The sequence below is a fragment of the Trifolium pratense genome, linkage group LG7 (genome assembly GCF_020283565.1).
Source record: "Trifolium pratense cultivar HEN17-A07 linkage group LG7, ARS_RC_1.1, whole genome shotgun sequence".
Lineage (NCBI taxonomy): Eukaryota > Viridiplantae > Streptophyta > Magnoliopsida > Fabales > Fabaceae > Trifolium > Trifolium pratense.
In genome coordinates, this window is record NC_060065.1 from 52,420,821 (window position 1) to 52,442,494 (window position 21,674).

Genomic DNA, 21,674 nt, shown 5'->3' on the forward strand with positions numbered 1-21,674 from the left:
TATATATATATATATATATATATATATATATATATATATATATATATATATACACGTGTTATACTCCCTCTAATCCTTAATATAAGAAAAAATTTACAAGATTGATGTATCTAGACCATATAGTAGAATATATACATCAATATTTCAACGTATCTAAAAGGTGAGTTCTTTCTTATATTAAGAACCGAAGGTAATATATATTATTAAAAAAAAATTTGATGCCTCTTTAAATATGGAGCCCCAGGCAGTAACACATCTCGAACTATGCTCATGGCTGCCATTATTTACATGTATTTAATTTTATGTATCTGTTAAAATATTTGTCTCGTGTCTATGGTGAATTTTATCCACATCCACAGCAACCACGCATATGGATTTTTTGATATCCTAAATTATTTATTTTAATTATATATATATATATATATATATATATATATATATATATATATATATATATATATATATATATATATATATATATATATATATATATATATAATGAAATGATTGTTATGCCTATATATACTCATTTTATTCATTCTAAACATACACTATTAATTTTTATTTCAACTTCGACAAACAAAAGTGATTTGTTGTATATTTTATGCATATATATATATATATATATATATATATATATATATATATATATATATATATATATAAATTAAGTAGAACAACTTTTAAATTTTTATAAATCCAACCCATGCAACACGGGTAAAATACACTATTTTAAGGAAACAGTTTGATGACCTAAATACACTGGACAGACTTGTGTCACTTTACAGGATTAACGACCTCTCTCATTCAAAGGTTCGCTTTAGAGTTGATGTTAGTGCTCAACAAAATTATTTGACTGGATGCGCTGTGATTTGTGATGGTATTATCGTTGTCATGGTTGAAGGTAAAAGCAAGTCAATTAAGAGTTATGGAAAACTAATACTAAAACGTATGAATTGGAGTGATGTTTCAAAAGAGATAGAAGAAAACGAAGATTCAGATGATGACGCCTGCCAATAAATGTGTTATGGTGTGGCAGGGAAGTGTTGTCAAACCGAACTTCGATAGGTTTAGTATTCATGATTACATCACTGGAGCAGCTCGAAAAGTTTTTGTGAATGTTAGGGTTCATGTTTTAGATAAAAATGTTTGCAAGGTACATTGTTGACATGTTAATCAATTGTAACCAATTGTATATATACATGTGTGTTGTTTGAAAAAAGTGGAGTCGTAAGCTCAGTGATATCATATGCAATTATACTCTCACCGTATAGCTTCTTTTGTGTTGAGTCGGCATCCAGGGGCGCCCAAGCCCATGTGCAATATGTGCATATGACCTCTTAAAAATGAGGGTCTAAAAAATAATTACTCCCTCCGGACACAAATATAAGAAAAAAATATTTTAAATTTTGGACACAAATATAAGCAAAAGTCAACTACTTTTAAACTAATTAATACTACTGTTTCTAATATACCCTTATTTAATCATTTTACTTTTCAAAAGTTTATGTGATTTTCAAGGCATAAATCACTTTTCAAAGGGTAATATAATAAACTTTTTTTTTTGAAGAAGCTAAATTAGCCCACCCAAATTGGCGCCAGAGGGGTAATATAATAAACTTAACTCATGTTTTGCATTAAATCAAGAAAATTAACTACACTTAACTAAATTTCTTAAACAGCGCGTAAACGTTTATTTTTTCTTATATTTGTGTCTGGAGGGAATACAGTGATAATAGTATTAGTAAGTTAAGGGGTGTAAAAATTAATTATGTTACAATATTGTAAGGCCCAGGTCCAGTTTTTCTTTATAAAAAAAGAGGAATAGTAACAAAATACAGGCCCAAACCCAGTTTTTCTAAAGAAAAAAAACTAAACGAATTACTGAATTAGCGTACACCACCGTCCACCACTAGTGGAGATTACTTTTGTGTTGTTTTTAATTTTATTAAAAAAAAAACTCCTTGATTTTTAGTTTCAACATGACAATGTTTCTTGTCCTATTTGGTTTAATGCAATTGGTTTAATATTGATAATTTATATGTTTACTAGAATGATTATTTTTTTATGTTATTTGCAATTTATATCGATAATGATTTTTTTATTTAAAAAAGTTTTTTTTTTTTTTTATCAAAGGGCCACTTTTACATTTTGCACATAACATCGGAAATATAAATTTTCTTAATTATTATATAGTTTTGGAAATATAAATTTTAAAGTGTGGCATTAAATGAGGTCAAATCATTTTTATACACTTGAACATATTTAAAAACTTTAGTAATGAAAAAAATCGAAATAAATGAAAATGGAGAGGATCCCAACTCTTTTGTGCCTTTTCTGCTATAGTTCACCCTTTAAAGGCTTAGTCATTACCAAAACACACTAAGAAAAAATCGACAAAGTAAAAGTCCCGAAAAGTATATTTTATACTTTAAATTTTATAATTTGGATGCGTAACTTTTTTTTTTATAAAAAAAATACACCATAATTAAAATAATTGTGATTAATTTTTTTCTTTTTTAAATGGAGATTATTTCATAGATTCTATAATTTGAAGGGGAAAAAGCATCAAAATTTTAAAATTCGTACTAATTAATTAATTTTTTTTTTTTGCATTTGCAAGAAACAACGGAAATGTGGAGGTGAGAAAAGAAACTCCTCATGTAGTAGCTTCTCAGGCCTAGCCAGATTTGGCCCATAGTGCAATAAAACCATGAAGTTTTCTATCCCGACCCTCTCATTTCTTTTCTACCCCCCAAAAATCTCATTTTGCCCCTTGCGGTATGAAAAATTTTTGCCAACAAATTTCGGTTTATATAAACCAAAGTTTTTAAACATGGAAAAAAAATCCGGTTTATATAAACCGAAATAACATATACCCCCCAAAAAGAAGAAAAATTTATGTGAAAATTCGTGTAGAGCTACCTGAGTACCTGTGGTAAATTTAGCATATCTCTCTGAATATAGGTCGTATGCTAATTATTTTTAATCCAGTGTAAAGAAGACAAAATTTACTACAAGCTTGACACCGGAATTATTAAATTTCATTAAGTATAGTATGAGAAAATCTACCTACAAGTTTGAGAAAAGTTTCTATAAAATGTTGTAGAGATACATGTGGTAAATTTATCATAGCTCTCTGAATATAAGTCGTATGCTAATGATTTTTAATCCAGTGTAAAGAAGACAAAATTTACTACAAGATTGACACCTGAATTGTTAAATTTCATTAAGTATAGTATGAGAAAATCTACCTACAAGTTTGAGAAAAGTTTATGCTCTGTTTTTGTACTAGTACTCATTATTTGGTCAAACTGAACCAATTGGATATTTAACCCTGAAAACAAAAATTATATTTGTATTCTTGACACCCTAAGATTTCCAACGAGTGGTCATTTACTCAAATCGGACATCGTTTAGTATTTCAAATAAATTGTGGAAGTTGAGGGTCTCATGCAGAATTTATGCAGGAAAGCTGAAAAAAAATTTGGAACACAATATTTCGGTTTATATAAACTGAATTTTTTTAGCATGACAAAAATATTCGGTTCGTATAAACCGAAGTACCCCCCAAGGGCAAAAACGGAAATTCAGGGGGTAGAAAAGAAATGAGGGGGGTCGGGAGAGAAACCATCTAAAACCATATTTGAGAATCAACGTGGTTTTAAAGGCTACAAGAGAATACAATGAAGGAAGAATTTATCTAGGACTGGGGTGTGGCCTAAAACGAACAATTAAATAAGGTCTTTAATTTCTTAAAAATAAAATAAAAAATTGATTTTACAAAAAAAATTAAAATATTTTCCAGGTAAAAACCTACTAAATATCTATATTTATTAAAATAAATTATATTTTTATTTTTATTTTTGTATATAAGGAAACATCTTCAGTGCAATTGTTGTTTGCTAAAAAAAAGTACCATGGAGGGACCAACTTCGATTGAACTACCGGGGGACCTTTCATTGCTACAAGTTATGATTATGATGCACCAATTTTGGCATGTATTGGAATTCCCTGCATTGAGTGGACTATTTGTCGCACTATCTGGATTGGTTCCTAACAGTCTTTTACAATTTAAACCCCTCAGGCTGCAGTTTATAATACAGGATCTGTATGTGCTGCATTCCTCGCCAACGTGGACACCAAATCTGATAAAACTGTAAATTTCAGTGGCAATTCATATCACTTGCCTGCATGGTCTGTGAGCATCTTACCAGATTGCAAGAATGTAGTGCTTAATACTGCAAAGGTTTGTGTTACCTTCATTTATGTTAAGTTGCTTGCTTCAATAATGACGATTATACCGGTCAAAGTAGATATTTAGAAAGTGTGATTAATATTCATTTTGTGATTAAACCTATCTATATATAGTCAATGTGTTTTTTCTTATTTGCTTGTCCAAGAAGTAAATAGCATATTATGTAGTAAAAATAACTTTTGTTTTATGGCAGATTAATTCTGCATCTGCAATTTCAAGCTTTGTAACTGAACGTTCGAAAGAAGATATTGGTTCTTTAGAAGCTTCTAGTTCAAAATGGAGTTGGATAAGCAAACCTGTTGGAATTTCGAAGGCATATTCATCCTCAAAAAGTTGGATTACTAGAACAAATATATACCACAGCCGATAGAAGTGACTACTTGTGGTACACATTAAGGTAGATAAGCCTTAAGTTTGAAAGATATATTTCCTCCGAGCTATGATTTTCTGCTTCTTGATAACACTTCTCTTGTATTTTTTTTTAAAGCGTTGTTGATCTTAAAGATGATCCTGGTTCGCAAACTGTCCTTCACATTGAATCACTTGGCCATTCCCTTCATGCTTTCATAATCGGCAAGCTTGCAGGTAAATATTCATTAGGAAGTTATGTTTTATATATTTTGTATGTTTCAATTAAGTTCTTCCTGAACTATTTAATAGTAACTATGTATATTATCGACAACTTCTCAGGGAACCAAGCAGGAAACAGTGGCAAAGCTAAGCTTAATGTGGAACTTCAGGTTTAGATTTTACGGTTTATTGTGTGCATTTTTGCTCATTAGTTTCCATCGCGCATAGACTTGCTTTCTCCTCCATTGATTGCTCTCATTAATATGCAAGCTAACATGAACTGTACACACATCAGAACTATATATGGAGCTTATTTTGACACTGTGGGAGCGGGATCACTGGTCCCGTGATATTGAAAGGTTTGAAGAATGGCAACACTCTAGATCTCTCGTCTCAGAAATGGACTTATTAGGCCAGTCTTAACTTTTGATTAGGCACATATTACACGATAAATGTATATACGAAGATTATAAATTTGGAAATCAAGTTGAATCAATATACTTCTTTTATTACAATTATATATGAGAACCACATGATGACTTGAGTGTCAACTTTAAAAAAAATTATTTTCTACTTTGTTTTTGTTTCTATATTTCTCTTGAGATCAAGTAGATCACTTATACATTGTAGCACAATATAGTATTTAAAAATGAGACACATATTTATATTTTTAGATTATTTAGATTTCCCTCCTTTGATTGATTGAACGCCTCCATTTTATAAGCCATATTATTTATGTAACATATATTCCCCCATTTTACAAGACCTCTTTTCACTAAATACACCATTCATATGTCCTGCTTTGACCGTATTTTTCTAAAAATATATAAATGTAAATATATTTATATAAGATCTTTTTTTATTTGTTTTGATGGTTAATGCTACGGTGGACCACAAGTGATCTACCGAATATGAATTTTACAAAATTCACTATTGAATTGAAAGTTTATATAATATAGATCATCCATAAATTTTTTAAATTTTTTTGAAAATCATTTGATGTGTTATTAAGACCCATCAAGATTTACATTATTTAATAAACCGTTAATCTTGATGTGTCTCAATAACATATCAAATGGTTTCAATTTTTCTAAAATTTTTCATGGATGATCTATATGATCTAAACTTTCAATCCAACGGTAGATTTTGTAAAATTCGTATTCGTTATAATGTTATTCGTGACTGGTCCACCATGAACCACTTGATTAAATGATCCATATTAGAATTTACCTTGTTGTGATTAACATTTTTAAAATATCAAATTTCTATAATAAAAATTAAAAATATTCACAATCAAAATTATGCATAGCCATACGTGCAGTGATTAGGGTTGGGAACAGGCCAGGCCAGGCCAGGCCTTGACAGGCCTGAGCCTGGCCTACGATTTTTTTCAGGCCTAAGCCTGGTATGTGGCCTATCAAATGATATTTTTTTTGGCCTGGCCTGAGCTTTTTAAAAGTCTGGCCTGACCTTGTAGCCTGTTTAAAAGCCTGTGTTACATTAAAACTTCTCTATATAGTTTTTTTAAATAGGCTAAACAGGCCTTAAAAAGTTCACATTTAAATTTTTATAATTTCTACAATATTAAGAAAAAGCTAATAATATAATTAACACAATAATTAAAAACTAATCAAATAACAAATACGATTACGAAAAGTCGCAATAATTAAAAGCTAATAATATTTATATAAATAATATTTTTTTATAAGATATAAATAATAATATTATATAAATAATTATTATTATAAACAGGCCGGCCTATCAGGCTTCGTAGGCCTTTTTAGAAGCCTAAGCCTGACCTATTTATGTAAACATGCCGTTTTCAAAGCCTAAGCCTGACATTTTTAATAACCAGGTCAGGCCAGGCTTATATAGGCCAGGCCGAAGGCCCCTGTAGGCCGCCTGGCCTATTCCCAACCCTAGCAGTGATGAATAACTTCTAAATTATTACAAAATAAATTGTGAAATATAAGCTTTCATTTATTTTATTTACATTTATTTATTTAGTTGCATCACATCACATTAGTTAAATTAATAATGTAGTAGAGCATGAGAAATGTTAGAAAAAAATTTGGAGTAAACAGTCACTTTGGTCCCCGAAAGTGGCACTCGCTGTCATATTAGTCCCTGAATCATCAAAAAACATTTAAAATTCCCTGAATGTAACTTCCGTTAGTCAAAATAGTCCCCGACGTCAAGTTTTAGCAAAGAACTGTTTGATAGTGCTGACGTGGACAATTTGTTGACTTTGTTGACCAATACGTGTCACTTTTCTTTAAAATTTGATGCCACGTAGGCAGAGACCATATTGAAGGAAAAATTGAACAAAAAGGAAGATGAACATTGAGGGACTAAATTGACAAAGAAAAAATCACCCCCAAATATAAAGTGGGAATCCAAAATCTTCTTCCTCTTCTGTTTCACCAAAAAAAAAATCTTCTTCCTCTTCTCATGGCCATGTTCTTCTTATTCTCATTGAAGTTTTATCAATCATAATCTTTATAACCATTTTTGAAAACCTTGAAAGATGAAAGGGGGAGGTAAAGTGGGAATCCAAAATCATCTACATACATTATTTGACTATTTGATTTGGTTTTGAAATCCTTAGTAATTAAGAATATCGAAAAATCCACTCAAATTTGTTTGAACATATCTGGAGAAGACAAGTGCAATTTCAATTTATGTTAGAGGCTTCTTTATAGTTGTTTATGAAGAAGTTAGATAGTTTTTGAAAAAGTTGAGATGAATAAGTTAATTTCAATTTATGTTAGAGGCTGCTTTATGATTATGGAGAGATTATGATTGATAAAATTTCAATGAGAATAGGAAGAAGATGGAGATGGGAAGAGGAAGAAGATGAAGATTGATTTAGGGTTTTATATTTGGGGGTGATTTTCTCTTTTAGTCACTTTAGTCCCTCAATGTTCATCTTTCTTTTTGTCCTATTTTGCGTTCAATATGGTCTCCGCTTACGTGGCATCAAATTTTAAAGAAAGTGACATGTATTGGTCAATGAAGTCAACAAATCATCCACGTCAGCACATCAAACGGTTCTTTGCTAAAAATTTACGTCAGGGACTATTCTGACTAACGAAAATTACATTCAGGGATCTTAAAATGTTTTTTGATGATTCAGGGACTACTACGACAGCGAGTGCCACTTTCAGGGACCAAACTGACTGTTTGCTCAAAAAATTTGGGGAATTAAAGTTCATTTAGATGTGACACGTAGACACAATGCTTGTCTAGAAGCTTCTTTTATAAGGAAAGTAAATAAAAGAAGTAAAATATTTCTATCCAATTTCTATTCTACTTATTTTCTCTTCATTATTTCTCTTTTCACTATCTCATCTCTTTGGCATCCATACTGTAAATCCGATTGCTGAAAATCAACAAAAAGCGTTTCGTAACAGTGATCACTACCGACTCCGCTTACGCGAGCTCCCAAAACCTGAACCCTAATTCATCACTCAATTTTCCCCTTTTCTTGGCGCGTTACGGTTTCGATTTGTTTCATAATTTCTACTTATTTTCTACTTAATCATATACTATTAGTTAAGAAATCAAATTCTACTTTGTTTTTTTTATAAATAGTTTGTGAATTTTACTGATTGCTTGTTGCAGTGTGGTTAGATCTGTGCAAAATGGATTTCATTTCTAACTGCAAGGTATGATATTAAATTGAACCATGAGGGTTTGCTTTCCTACTTTATTCCTACTTTACTGATCTAGCGACTTTTCATGTAGGAAAAATTGGCATATTTTCGTGTAAAAGATCTCAACCATGTGCTTACTCAGGCAGGGATTTCAAAGAAGGGAAAGAAGCAGGTGAGATCTTTGTTGCTGTTGTATAACGAGTTAGTTATGCATAAAATTCTGTCCAGGGCTTTCAACTTTGAGTAGTTTGGATTTGCTTCCATTAACTGGTCCTATGCACTTGACCCCATAAAATAAGCATATTCTCATATAAGGATTCAAATTTCACACCAGACATTGATTACATTTGGAAATTACTATTACTCACATTTGTTGCCTCTACATGTTTCTACAATCAATATTACTTATCGTGCATCTCCAATGTTTGTTGGAACTCAGATCAATCACACACACACAGGCAATAGGCACGATTTGGGCCTATTGTAGAGAAGGAAGAGTTTTCTGCAGAAATTGCAATGGACACTTTTGAATGGGCCTATTATGAAATTTAGAGAGAATTAAACAATATGAATATTAGGGAAGAAGCTCTCATTCTCATTATTCACTTTGATCAATTATACAAGTATTTATAGTTGTTACTTGCACTACAAGGTACAACTGTCATCACTAACTAATTTCCCTAGATTTTAGGATTTTTCAACTAACACATATTAACCAACTTACATTGAGTTAGTTACACATAACAAACTATTTACAATGCACTTAAAACACAAAAACTAATTCTGTTACTTGTTGCTCAAGCAGACATGTATCATTATTGTCTTCTATTGAATTCAGCTCCTCACTCATGGCATTGATCCATTTTGGATTACTCAGTGCTTCATTCATGCTAACTGGTTCAGTGTAAGCAAGGAAGGCATAGTGAACTAACTCACCTTCATCATTTACTTGATTATCTGCAGTTACTTTACAATCTTGCACTATCATTGTTTGTCTGATCCTGTGGTTCAGCTTCACTTATCTGGTCATCAAACATGATTCTCACAGAATCTCTCTTAGCACTTTGAGTCCAATCCCATTCTTTCAATTCATCAATTATCACATCTCTGCTTATTACAATTTGCTTTGTCAATGGATCAAGCAATTTTTAACCACCTGTTGAGTGATAGCCAATCAACACCTTGCTTGTTGCTTGAACAACTAGCTTCTTGCTTAGAGTTTTTATTATTTCCATTATTGTGACCACCTCTTCCTTTGTTACCATTCCACTTTCCTTTGTTCTTCTTTTCTTTGTTGGGTTGAGCCTGCAGTGCTACTTCTGCTTTAGCCTTGCCTGCAGCTCTTTCTGCCATTCTTTGTTCATGAGACTCTGATGAACCAAGCAACTCTTCTTTTGACAACTCTGACAATTTCTTTGATTCTTCTATAGCTGCTACTAAGTAATCAAATTTAGGTGTCAAAGATCTCAAGATCTTTGCTACAACAGATTTTGTTTCTATCACTTCACCACACACCATGATTTGATTCACAAGTCTTGTGACTTTTGTGAAAAAATCAGCTACAGACTCATTCTCTTCCATTTGGATCAAATCAAATCGTCTTTTGTGAGTTTGAAGCCTTACCTCTTTCACTTTTTCTGCACCACCAAATGATTGAGCTAAGATATCCCAGGCTTCTTTTGCTCACTCACAATCAACAACCTTCTCAAAGTTGTCAGGATCCACACATTGGTGGATTATGAACCAACCTTTGTAATCTTTCTTCTTTAATTCTTTGTGTGCCTCATTCTCTTCATCTGTGGCTCGAGCTCCTATTGATGGCATTCCCACAGTAACAAGATTCCACAGATCTTGTGCACAAAACACGACTTTCATCTGTTTACACCAGTTATCATAATTTTTGTTGGTCAAGATTGGTAAATTCATGGGGAAATGACCATTTGGATGATTCATCTTGCATACACTTGCAATTCTGAATACACTTATCTTGAACACACTCCAAGAAACGCTCCAAGATCGAAACCGGATGCTCTGGATACCAAATGTTGGAACTCAGATCAATCACACACACACAGATGAACTCACACAGGCAATAGGCACGATTTGTGCCTATTGTAGAGATGGAAGAGTTTTCTGCAGAATTTGCAGAAATTGCAACGGACACTTTTGAACACTTTCAATTAGGAAATTTAGAGAGAATTAAGCAGGATGAATATTAGGGAAGAAGCTCTCATTCTCATTATTCACTTTGATCAATTATACAAGTATTTATAGTTGTTACTTGCACTACAAGGTACAACTGTCACACTAACTAACTTCCCTAGATTTTAGGATTTTTCAACTAACACATATTAACCAACTTACATTGAGTTAGTTACACATAACAAACTATTTACAATGCACTTAAAACACAAAAACTAATTATGTTACTTGTTGCACAAGTAAGCAGACAAGGATCAATGAATTACACTTAATTTCAACAAGGGGTGGTTTTGAAATTTAAGTGCGATTGAATGGTGTTTATTGATTTATTACTTGTTATTGTTTTAATTGTTTAGAACAATGTAATAATGTCAATACTCCATTTTCCGTAGGATCTTGTCGATATGATATTATCTAGTCTCTCAGATGAACAAGGTATGGTTATATTATCACTTATCCTGGCACACACATGATTTAACTTTTAGTATTCATATCACTCTATTTGTATTTTCTAACTTTTGTCTATTTGATAAGTGTGAAAAACTGAAAGCTTATACAATATATGCGTAGCAGTTATTATTATTTAAATTCATAACACCCATATTTTACAAATGTTTTATTTATCTTTGAATATATCATTGGAAGTTGCAAATTGTAGCATGCGTATCAATTTTCTTTAGTTCAAATTCCGATGAAAATTCTAGGGAATGCAGTGAGTTCTTTCATTTGCACACACTAATCGGTAAATCTTCCTTGGTTAAAATAAGAAAACCCTAAACCCTAAATTAAAAAAATATCAACAAACCATATGAAGGTTTTCATCTGCATATAGGTTAAAGTATTTCATGTTACATCTTTTGCTTTAAAATTAAGAGTAAAATTTAAGGTTACAACTTTTAATGTGTCCCAACTTGGACATCTCCTTTTGCCTGTATGTTTTGTTATATGTAGCAACAAGGTAATGAAGGGCGGTGTTGTTAAATAACAGCAATGTGTAGCGCCATGATAGAATAGCGTGGCGGATTTTATGCCAGCTGCCATAGGAATTTTGTGGAACGCCGCCCGACATGGTGGTACCACAGATAACAATTCCCACATTTATATGGTGGAATTTTGGACATCCACCATTGATGATGAAAGGTCATCATCAGGCCAGCCCAGGCTTTATGCCATAATGAAGTAGTGCTTCGGTTTCTTGGGGAGCTGTCATCATCAAGCTTCAAGGCATAGTGAATGGTAGTTGGAAGATCCGCCTCTGTTGACTCTCCAGGCCATGCTTCCTCTGTTATTTGCTTGATATTTGCTCATCAGGCAACATGCACAAGGCAACAAGCTAAGTGCTGACAAAGGGGGTGGGAGTGACGGCATTGCTTCGCCGAGTGCATGGGGTTGGCGGTGTTTCTCACCGTCTGCAAGACGTTCACATCATTTTTATTTATTTTCAATTAAATTTCATCAAAAGAGAATGCTGGTTAGCTCTCCGGTTCTAAACTGGCTGAGTCAAACATGTTTATACCGATTGAGTTACATTTCCAATCTGATTTGAGACTTGGACTGGTTGGACCCGCTAGTTTTAACTTTCAAAACACTGCTTTAGGAGTGGTGGAAAATTCTATGATGCCATATTTGATTGAATATGAAATTTGGAATATTTAGCTTTTATGCTTCTAATAATTCAATTTTGTGTTTTTAATATGTGAAGTTGTGTTTCTGATGTTCCTCCCTTTTCTCCTGTAAAGTAAGCAATTTGTTACTTTTTTTGCAGTTGTCAAAGTAAGTGCTAAGAAGAATGCCGTTGATAAAGAAAAATTGGTAAAATTAGTGGACGAAACATATAGGTCAGTGTCAAAGACAACACTATTGATACCATTTTCTTCATCTAATTTTGGTATGCTTCTGATTAATGTCATGCCTGAAGTTTTATAGAAAAGTTCATAGTTAACACATGATTTGGTTATCTGTTTTTAGGTTTGCTTTAAGTTGACTATACTGGTGCATATATGCCATAATGCCCTCATTTATAGTTTTTCTTTCATGATGTTTTGTGTTTTATTTTTTCCCAGAAAACTTCAGGTATCTGGAGCCACTGATACAGCATCAAAGGGGCACGGTGCTTCAGACAGCAGTAATGTGAAAATTAAAGGTGAAGTTGCTGATTCCTTTCAATCAGATACAAAGGTTCGCTGTCTCTGTGGAAGCTCATTGGAAACAGATCTTTTGATCAAGGTGTAATATTCAACATATTTCCTCTATCCTCATTATCCATAAAATTATATGTTTCTTTAATCTTTACATTCTCGTATGATTTCATTGATCATTTCCATGGTTTTCCTTGATGTCATGTGATTTTAAATTAGAACCCAACTGACAGCGTATATTTGATAACTATGGCATTGTTTACAGTGTGAAGATACAAAATGCCCTGTGTCGCAGCATATCAACTGCGTTATTATTCCGGATAAACCCATTGAAGATCTCCCGCCACTTCCAGATAAATTTTACTGTGAAATATGCCGTCTCAGTCGTGCAGACCCGTATGTCACGTTCCCTTGTTATTTTCCTACATTTTATTATTTATCATTTTCTTTAATCCACATGCTCTTTCTCTATATTACAGGTTTTCGGTTTCAATGACACACCCTTTATTTCCGGTGAAGTTGATTACAACCCATATTCCAACTGATGGGTGAGTACCTTGTGTTGATTTTGTCGAAACTGATATAGTTGTGTAATTGTTTTCATTTGTCTTCAAGCAAGATATGTTCGTGTAATTTCTTATATGCCCTTTGAAGATATTTGTTGCCTAAGCTTGAACTTAGTCAGTAGAGATTAAGATGTTCTTCATATCTTATATGACACTAGGTGATATTTTGTTGTCTAAATTGGTAGAGATTTGCACATTCTTCATTTTGGCTTGACTACTATCCATTTCATCTAACTCCAACAGTGAATGCAAATACACGTGCTTTAACTGCTGCGTACTCCCTCCCTTCCTTATTACTTGTTGCTTTTGTAGAAAAAACTTTTTCCTATATACTTGTCGTTTTCAATATACAATGCACCATTTGTGTAAAACTTTTTTCTAATAAGACCTTCATTTAATTAAATAATCCATCTAACTATTCCACTACCACGGCTTTTAATCAGTCCAACTAATATGGGTATTTTAATCTTCATACATTTTTTACTACATAAGTCAACACAATCATTTTCTTAAGTAGTGTGCATGACCTAAAATGACATTTATAATGAGACAATACATTAGCATATATTATTATTTACTATTTTTGAAACCCATTTTTTGTAATGGTTTTCTACTTGAAAGGCTTGACCGTATTTCTGTTTGTATGGTTCAGAACCAACCCTGTGCAGAGTGTTGAGAAAACATTTCAACTTACAAGAGCAACCAAGGATTTGTTATTAAAACAAGACTTTGAAATTCAGGTTGGTTTTGGGTTCTCGGTGTAAGTATAAATGTGTAACCTTCTACTAATCTAATTAAGCACTTTGTGATGTTTGCCGAATGACATCATATGTAGGCTTGGTGCATGCTTCTGAACGACAAAGTTCCATTCAGGATGCAATGGCCACAATCTGCAGACCTACTGGTCAATGGTATGTAATTATTATAAGCTCATAATTTTCATGTAAAATATAAATCAGTTTTTGGAATTCATAATTTTGTCGTTGTATTGATTGTTTGTTCTATTTGATTATGATCATATAGGTTATTCTGTTCGTGCAATTAATAGACCTGGTTCGCAATTGCTTGATGATGATGGCCCAATTGTGAGTTTATTGTCATTTATTATAATTTATAACTATTCCGAACTTTCTTCAGTTGTCTTATTTATCGTGTATTTTAAATGTAGATATTTATGTTGGGTAGCTGGCTAGTCATTTAGCAGTGTTATATTAAGTTTTGCCTATCTTGGTTTTATTCAATTTCTTAATATTTTTTTCTTTCTATTTTGTTAGATCACGCCATATACAAAAGAAGGAGTTAACAAGATTTGTTTGACGGGGTGCGACACTCGCATTTTCTGTTTAGGGGTCCGCATTATTAGAAAGCACACCGTGCAACAGGTAGTCTGCAGTCTTCCTTAACTCTAGTAAGTTGAATGTATGTTGGTTTCTTTCATACAGGCTTATCCAAATAGTCAAGTTTGATGTTGAGAATCTGCGCAGTATGGTATCGGTCCGAACTTTCTGATATCTGAGGCTGATTCCCGAGAAATTTGATAAATTGGAATGCTTGTTTTGTGTGGTTCTTTTTCCATGTCAATTTGAAGAACATGTGTTTTAATCATGGTCTCAACTCCATAGCTCCCAACATAAATGAAATCACAAACCAAAAAACCTGAACATCCCCATTTTGCAAAATTGCAATGAACCAAACAAGCTTATTAGGTGGATGGTATCAACTTTGATTAGCTGAGACCTTGATCTACAAACCTACATGTGACTCTAATGAGGGGAGCTCAGTTCCGTCATATTTCAATCTTTAGTCATTTCGAACCTTATGATTTGTCAATATTACATGTCTATCGATTTTGAACTTGTTATGCTCTTTTTTTGCTAAGTTGTGGATCTATCGTGATTTTTATTTTGTCCATTAATTGTCTCATCTCCATAGCTCCCAACATAAATGAAATCACAAACCAAAAAACATAAACAGCCTCATTTTGCAAAATTGCAATGAACCCAACAAGCTTTTTAGGTGGATGGGCTCAACTTTGATGAGCTGAGACCTTGCTCTACAAACCTATATTTGACTCTAATGAGGGGAGCTCAGTTCCGTCATATTTCAATCTTTAGTCATTTCGAACCTTATGATTTGTCAATATTATATGTCTATCGATTTTGAACTTGTTATGCTCTCTTTTGCTAAGTTGTAGATCTATGGTGATTTTTTATTTTGTGCATTAATTTATTCGTCTGGTCCAGTCTGGTCTTTTTTCAGACCGCGTGCTTTATTGTTGTGACTTTTTTCTTTGATACATCTTACTAAGGTATTTTTGGGGTGTAGGAGGGGATGGGTGATTTATTATGATATCTTTTCATCAAACTGCATTTTGGGCATACCAAAGTATTTTTTTTTTATGAAGTTTTGGTATTTCTAAATAAAGCAAAATAAAATTGTACACTGTTATTATAATTATTTACCTATCCTTTTTATGCATATGTTAGTGGTCTAAATTTTGTTTCACCCTACACGATTTTGCAAAGTGCATCAACTTGCTTAACCATTTGACTTGGAGAGAGGTGTTTGCATTGATCCTAAATAACACAATGTACACGGGGTTGAGGATAAGTAATCCTCTTAAACGGGTAGAAACACTAGGGAGAAAACAGAAATAATGAGGGAAAACTAAGGTTGCTGCAAACCTAGACAATGTAATCCTTGAGTAAGATAAAAATTTAATTCAATAAAGATGTGTTTTTTTGGTCTGTACTGTTGAAATGTGTTTTGGTGGTATCTTGAGTTTTTAAAGCGTCAATGTTTTGATTGAACTTATAATTTTTACCATCTGTGTCATAAAATTAAATAATTTAGTCTCTGGTATCTAGGTCCTGAACTTGATTCCAAAGGAGTCTGATGGTGAGCGTTTTGAAGCTGCTCTTGCACGTGTCTGTTGTCATGTTGGGGGTGGAAATTCAGCTAATGAAGCTGATAGTGACAGTGATTTGGTGGAGGTGGTTTCAGATACTTTTAGCATCAACCTTCGTTGTCCAGTAAGGCTTTGATGTATTGGATTATTTTAGTAATTCATGAAGTTTTACAAACCAGTCCTTGAAGTTTTTAAAAAAATTATGTTCTTGTGAAATTTTTAGATGTATGGTTCAAGAATGAAGATTGCAGGAAGATTCAAACCTTGTGTTCACATGGTTTGTTTTGATCTTGAAGTTTTTGTGGAAATGAATCAACGTTCGAGAAACGTAATATCCTCAGAAACTGTGCATGCTTTATCTTATTCCTTTCTTTGTATTAAAATAAGTGTTAAATGAAGCATTAATCGTTTCTGCAGTGGCAATGCCCCATATGTCTCAAAAACTATGCATTGGAGGATATCATTATTGATCCTTATTTCAATCGCATCACTTCTATGGTAGTGTTTTCATCTTTGACCTTCATTTCTCTCCTTTGTATTTGAGTCTTATGAACCGGTACTTATTATTGAAATTGGTTTTTGGCACAGATGAAAAACTGTGGGGAAGAGTTTACAGAGGTGGAGGTGAAGCCTGATGGTTATTGGCGTGTCAAAGCTAAGAATGAAAGTGAATGCCGCGAGTTAGGGAATCTTGCTAAATGGCACTCCCCCGACGGGTTCCTCTCTGTTTCTACTAGTGGAGAAGACAAGAGAGCGGAAACTTTGAATATCAAACAGGAAGGTGTTTCAGACAGTCCTAATGGCTTAAGACTTGGCATTAGGAAAAATCGTACTGGAGTTTGGGAAGCAAGCAAACCCATTGAAACAAACACCTCTTCTGATAATAGGTTGAATGCAAATTTAGGAAATCATGAACTTGTGGTTATTCAAATGAGCAGCAGTGGCACTGGAAGCGGATTGGATGGTGATGATCCAAGCGTAAATCAGAGTGGTGGTGGGCATATAGATTATTCTGCTACCAATGGGATTGAGGCGGATTCTGTGTGGCACACTAATGTTAATTCAACTTATGGATATCCAATGGCTGATGCAGATACTATTCCTAACACTTCTACTCCAATGGCTGATGCAGATACTATTGTTCTTAGTGATTCTAAAGATGATGATATATTAGTATCTCCTACAGTTGGTTGCAACAATAATCAAACTGGCGATGCAGTTGATGTTTATTCAGCGCCTCCACCTGGAATTACCGATCCATATGGTGGAGATCCCAATATTGATAGAAATTCATGCTTGGGAGTTTATGATAATCCCGATGTTTGTTTTGGGGTCCCCTCTCTCTGGCCATTGCGTTCTAGAACTCAGGCAAGCTCAGGATTCCAACTATTCAGTTCTGATGTGGATGTGTCTGATGCATTGGCTCATGGTGATATTAATTGCTCCTCATCACTGAATAGTTATAAATTGGCTCCGGACACTGCTCTGGGATCTAATACTCTAACACCCAATTCATCCACTGATCAGTCTGACACTGATTTAAATGGTGGCTTGGTTAACAATCCATTGGCATTTGGTGGAAACGATCCCTCACTTCAGATTTTTCTTCCTACAAGACCAGCAGAATCATCTGTGCAGCATGAATTAAGAGACTGCACAGATGTGTTGAATGGCGTCTGTACAGAGGATTGGGTCTCTCTAAGCCTCGGAGGTGGGGCTGGTGGCAGTAATGGTGATGCTTCCACACCAAATGGTTTGAATTCCGGACCGCAAATTACATCCAGAAAAGATGCCACACATTCTTTAACTGATACCGGTTTGTTACTTTCTGAATCTAAATCTATTTTTATGAATGCAAGTTATTCCTGTAAATTTCATTATGTGACGGTGGCAGTCCACCAGAGCAATGTTAGCTATTGAATGCAAGTTATTATAGTATATTCATGTTCTAGTATAGTAATTCTTAATGTCATTTTTTTTCCTTTGACTTTCTTGACTTATTTTAGAGTTGGCATCATCCATGACGGTGTCGGTAGACTGGTCTGAACTGCCAACAGATCTTCTGAATAAGATATCGCAACGCATCGACAACGAAATCGATCTCATTCGCTTCCGATCAATTTGTTCCAATTGGCGCTCTTCTTCCATCCGAGATCACCATACCAAGATTTTACCCTTCAAATTTCCATTCCTGCGTTGGGTTCCTTTTGTCAACCCGGATTCTAAGAATAGATTTGAGGGTCCCATTGATACCAACGTGGAAGACTATCCATTTTCAAGACATCTCTCCAAATGTAGTACCTTTCTCATCAAACCACCACAACAACAACAAGAACAACAAGATCAAACACTTCGTCCTTGGTTAATTAGAATTCTTCAACACCCAAATGGAAAAATCAAAGTCTTCCGAGATACTGAATGGGTTGATTCATTTTTCCCTTTCTTTGAGTATTCTCGCGTGCTCGACTTCAACGATCTTTCCGTCATTCAATTAGGAGAAAATTCATACATTAATGAGGAAGACGTGACACCCCCTCCCGATTTCGGTGAATCGGTAAACGTTGACCCTGATGTTGTGTATGCTATCACATGCAATGGGAAAACCCCTCTACTACTAGGGTCATTTTCCTATGTAGTCGCTTATCCGATGGTTTTGGGTTATCTCGATGAGAGTTGGTGGGTGATCGGCCCGACAACTCTCCATGGAGATACATGTGTTTTTAAAGGCCGGTTTTGCGCACTTAACTTATCTCATACGACCTTGGTTGAACCGGAGTCGAGTCTCCAGCTAATGGCTCAACCGGAGAAGACCATGCGGTCAGTGACTCAACCAATTCTTGATGCCACCAGAAAACTCTTAGTGGAGAGTGACGGTCAATTGTTGTTGGTAAACATTAATGAGTCATTTCCCGACTACTTTCATATTGACTTATTTCAGCTTGACGAGAAGGAGAACAAGTGGGTGAGATTGAGGAGGTTTAGTGATGAGGAGAAAAAGTGGGTGGATTCAAATGATTTAGGGGATAGGATATTGTTCATAGGACATGGAAGTTCGTTTTCTGCGCATGCTTCAGAATTGGGTCTTCCCAAGGGAAATTCTGTTGTCTTTATGGACGATTCTATCATCCATAAAGATAATTTCAGATTAAGGTACTGCCTTTATGACCTAGATGAAGATGAACTCTGCGACATGGATGATTATCCCGAATATTCAAACTTGTTCTTGCCACCAACTTGGATCCTCAATCGATAAATTTGTAACAGGTATGTTATTTCTTTTCTAATGCAACAATAATTAATAGTTCATTATTATTATTATTATTATTATTATTATTATTATTATTATTATTATTATTATTATTATTATTATTATTATTCTTGTTGTTGTTGTTATTATTATTATTATTATTATTATTATTATGATGATGATGATGATGATGATGATGATGATGATGATGATGATGTAGTAATAATTGCAATATATTCAGGGAAACACATGTGAAGAGCTCCCTGAGTTTCTTCTTGGAACCTGCCGCCTTAACCATCTGGATGCCTCTAAAGTAGTTAGTCTAAAGCCTTGATTTTCAATGAAACTTGTGACAAAAGTACATTTTGGAAGAGAGAATTCCAAGTTGCAAATGTAGATAATTGAAATTGAAATTCTACATTCTTGTCTTCATATACCTGATTTCAGAAATCATTGTTCAGCGAATTTGAATCACACGCCAGTTTATGTGGTGCTGTAAGCATTGTTAGGATGAATGGTCTGGTAGGAGTGGTAAAATAAAAAGTTGCATTCGTTCATTAAAATTGACTGTTTTTTTTTGTCTCCGATTTAAAGCGTCTTTCATTCCTCATTCCTTAGCAATTGTGTGTAGATAGGCAATGAAATCTTAGCAGTTTTTCTCTTCTGAGTAAACCAAAGAATCTCAACAGATAACTATGGACACTACTCAAGATAATTTTAATTCATTTAAAAGATTGATCTCTTACAACATATGTTTTTCCATATACATTGACCATAGACCGAATTCTTGACCAAATGGTTAAGGGATCAGAAGGGATGGATCCTTTTGTGTGGGGTTTTCACATGAGAATGAGAGGATAAAGTGTGACCTCTTACTCTTCAAAAGGCAAGAGAAACCAATAACTAGTTTATATGTGATGACTTTGAATGGTATGAGATCACACTTTACTCTCGTGTGAAAATCACACTTAAGAAATTCCATTTTTGGGATCCAAATGTATACCATTAGCGTTATACTATGCATTATATATTTGAGAAGATAGATTTTGAATTCATTTCATGTAACTACATAATTTAATCCAAATTATGAACATTACTTTAGATGAAATTATGTTATTATTTTTCATGAATTTTAACTCAATTAGTAAAATTGTGAAATTTAATCAAAAGTATTTCTAATATAGATGACTCGTAATAATAATAGTGTCATAAAAAGGGAGCTGATAGGAGCATTTAGGAGTGAAATGCAAGTATTAGCATTGTGAAACATAACTGTACTTGTACCAATTATAAGTGAGTGAACTTACATACTACCTACCAATCCAACCAACGACCTTAACACATGATACATCATACCAAAGTGAGTTGGCCCCTCTTTTAAGTTAAACTATTGTTCGAGGTGCTCCTAAATATAATGTACAAGGACAACACTTTCTCCAACAAGATTAAATCCCATGATAAGATATTGTTATTGATTGTTTTCCATTAAGTACATGATGAATTTGAAATGAACTAGTTAGTAGTACTTGTAATAAAACTTACAAGAGGAACTCCTCTATCGAGGGTAGTACTTTTGTCTTGCAGGTTAAGGCACGTCGAAGTGGTACGATTCGGGGAGCTAAAAAAGTTTTGGCAGGATGGCTCTGTGATCTGCGTGGAACGCAGGGTATGAAGATGTATGAAACACGTGGCCTGTGTGAGACGCGTGTCACGTGTGGATTGGCTGAAGTTGATGGTGTGACACGCGAGTTTTTCTGCGTGAAACGCAGATGCGTGGGAAAACGTGAGCAGGGTTTTCAAAATTTGATTTTTTTTTTCTCCTCTTCCCTCATTCCATCAGTTACACTTCCAAACTGTCCCACTTCTCTTTCTCACCCAACCCATCTCCAATCTACCTTTGACTCCTAATCAATCACCATCATTTCCTCATCTATTCCCTTTCCTCCATATTTCTCAACAAAAAAATAATAAAAAAAAATTCCCCCAATTTACACCAATTCTACCCACAAAAGTCTAACCCTTTTTCACCAAATTTTATTCATTATGTTGAGAAGAATGACTGATAGAGGGAAGGAAAAGAGTGTGGCATCTTCCTCTCCACCGGAACCACAAAAAAAAATAAAAAAATA

The 21,674-nt window shown here is 33.9% G+C and overlaps 1 protein-coding gene and 1 pseudogene across 5 annotated transcripts; both read left to right on the top strand.

Annotated features, from left to right (window-relative positions):
- The first annotated feature begins 1,003 nt into the window (after positions 1-1,003).
- Positions 1,004-5,040, top strand: LOC123896618 (annotated as a pseudogene).
- A 3,036-nt stretch (positions 5,041-8,076) lies between these two features.
- On the top strand, positions 8,077-20,290 carry LOC123894614 (E3 SUMO-protein ligase SIZ1-like). Of its 5 annotated transcripts, none has more exons than XM_045944663.1 (18): positions 8,118-8,328; positions 8,453-8,496; positions 8,576-8,656; positions 11,079-11,121; positions 12,452-12,524; positions 12,750-12,912; positions 13,090-13,220; positions 13,304-13,372; positions 14,043-14,130; positions 14,226-14,301; positions 14,414-14,475; positions 14,665-14,772; positions 16,258-16,422; positions 16,522-16,626; positions 16,716-16,796; positions 16,887-18,114; positions 18,305-19,562; positions 19,787-20,290. In XM_045944663.1, exons 2-17 carry the CDS (start codon positions 8,473-8,475, stop codon positions 19,549-19,551), a joined length of 3,744 nt encoding a protein of 1,247 aa, XP_045800619.1. In that variant the 5' UTR covers positions 8,118-8,328; positions 8,453-8,472; the 3' UTR covers positions 19,552-19,562; positions 19,787-20,290. The 5 variants fall into 5 exon arrangements, with proteins under 5 accessions (XP_045800618.1, XP_045800619.1, XP_045800617.1 ...); XM_045944661.1 differs by having other exon boundaries at positions 8,118-8,318; positions 19,787-20,289; XM_045944664.1 differs by having other exon boundaries at positions 8,118-8,322; positions 19,787-20,212.
- The last annotated feature ends 1,384 nt before the right edge of the window (positions 20,291-21,674 follow it).

Coding starts and splice junctions, on each gene's coding strand:
- LOC123894614 (XM_045944662.1), top strand. CDS start 8,473: ATGGATTTCATTTCTAACTGCAAG. Junction 13,221..13,303: donor CGTCTCAGTCGTGCAGACCC/GTATGTCACGTT, acceptor TCTATATTACAG/GTTTTCGGTTTCAATGACAC. Junction 13,373..14,042: donor ACCCATATTCCAACTGATGG/GTGAGTACCTTG, acceptor TGTATGGTTCAG/AACCAACCCTGTGCAGAGTG.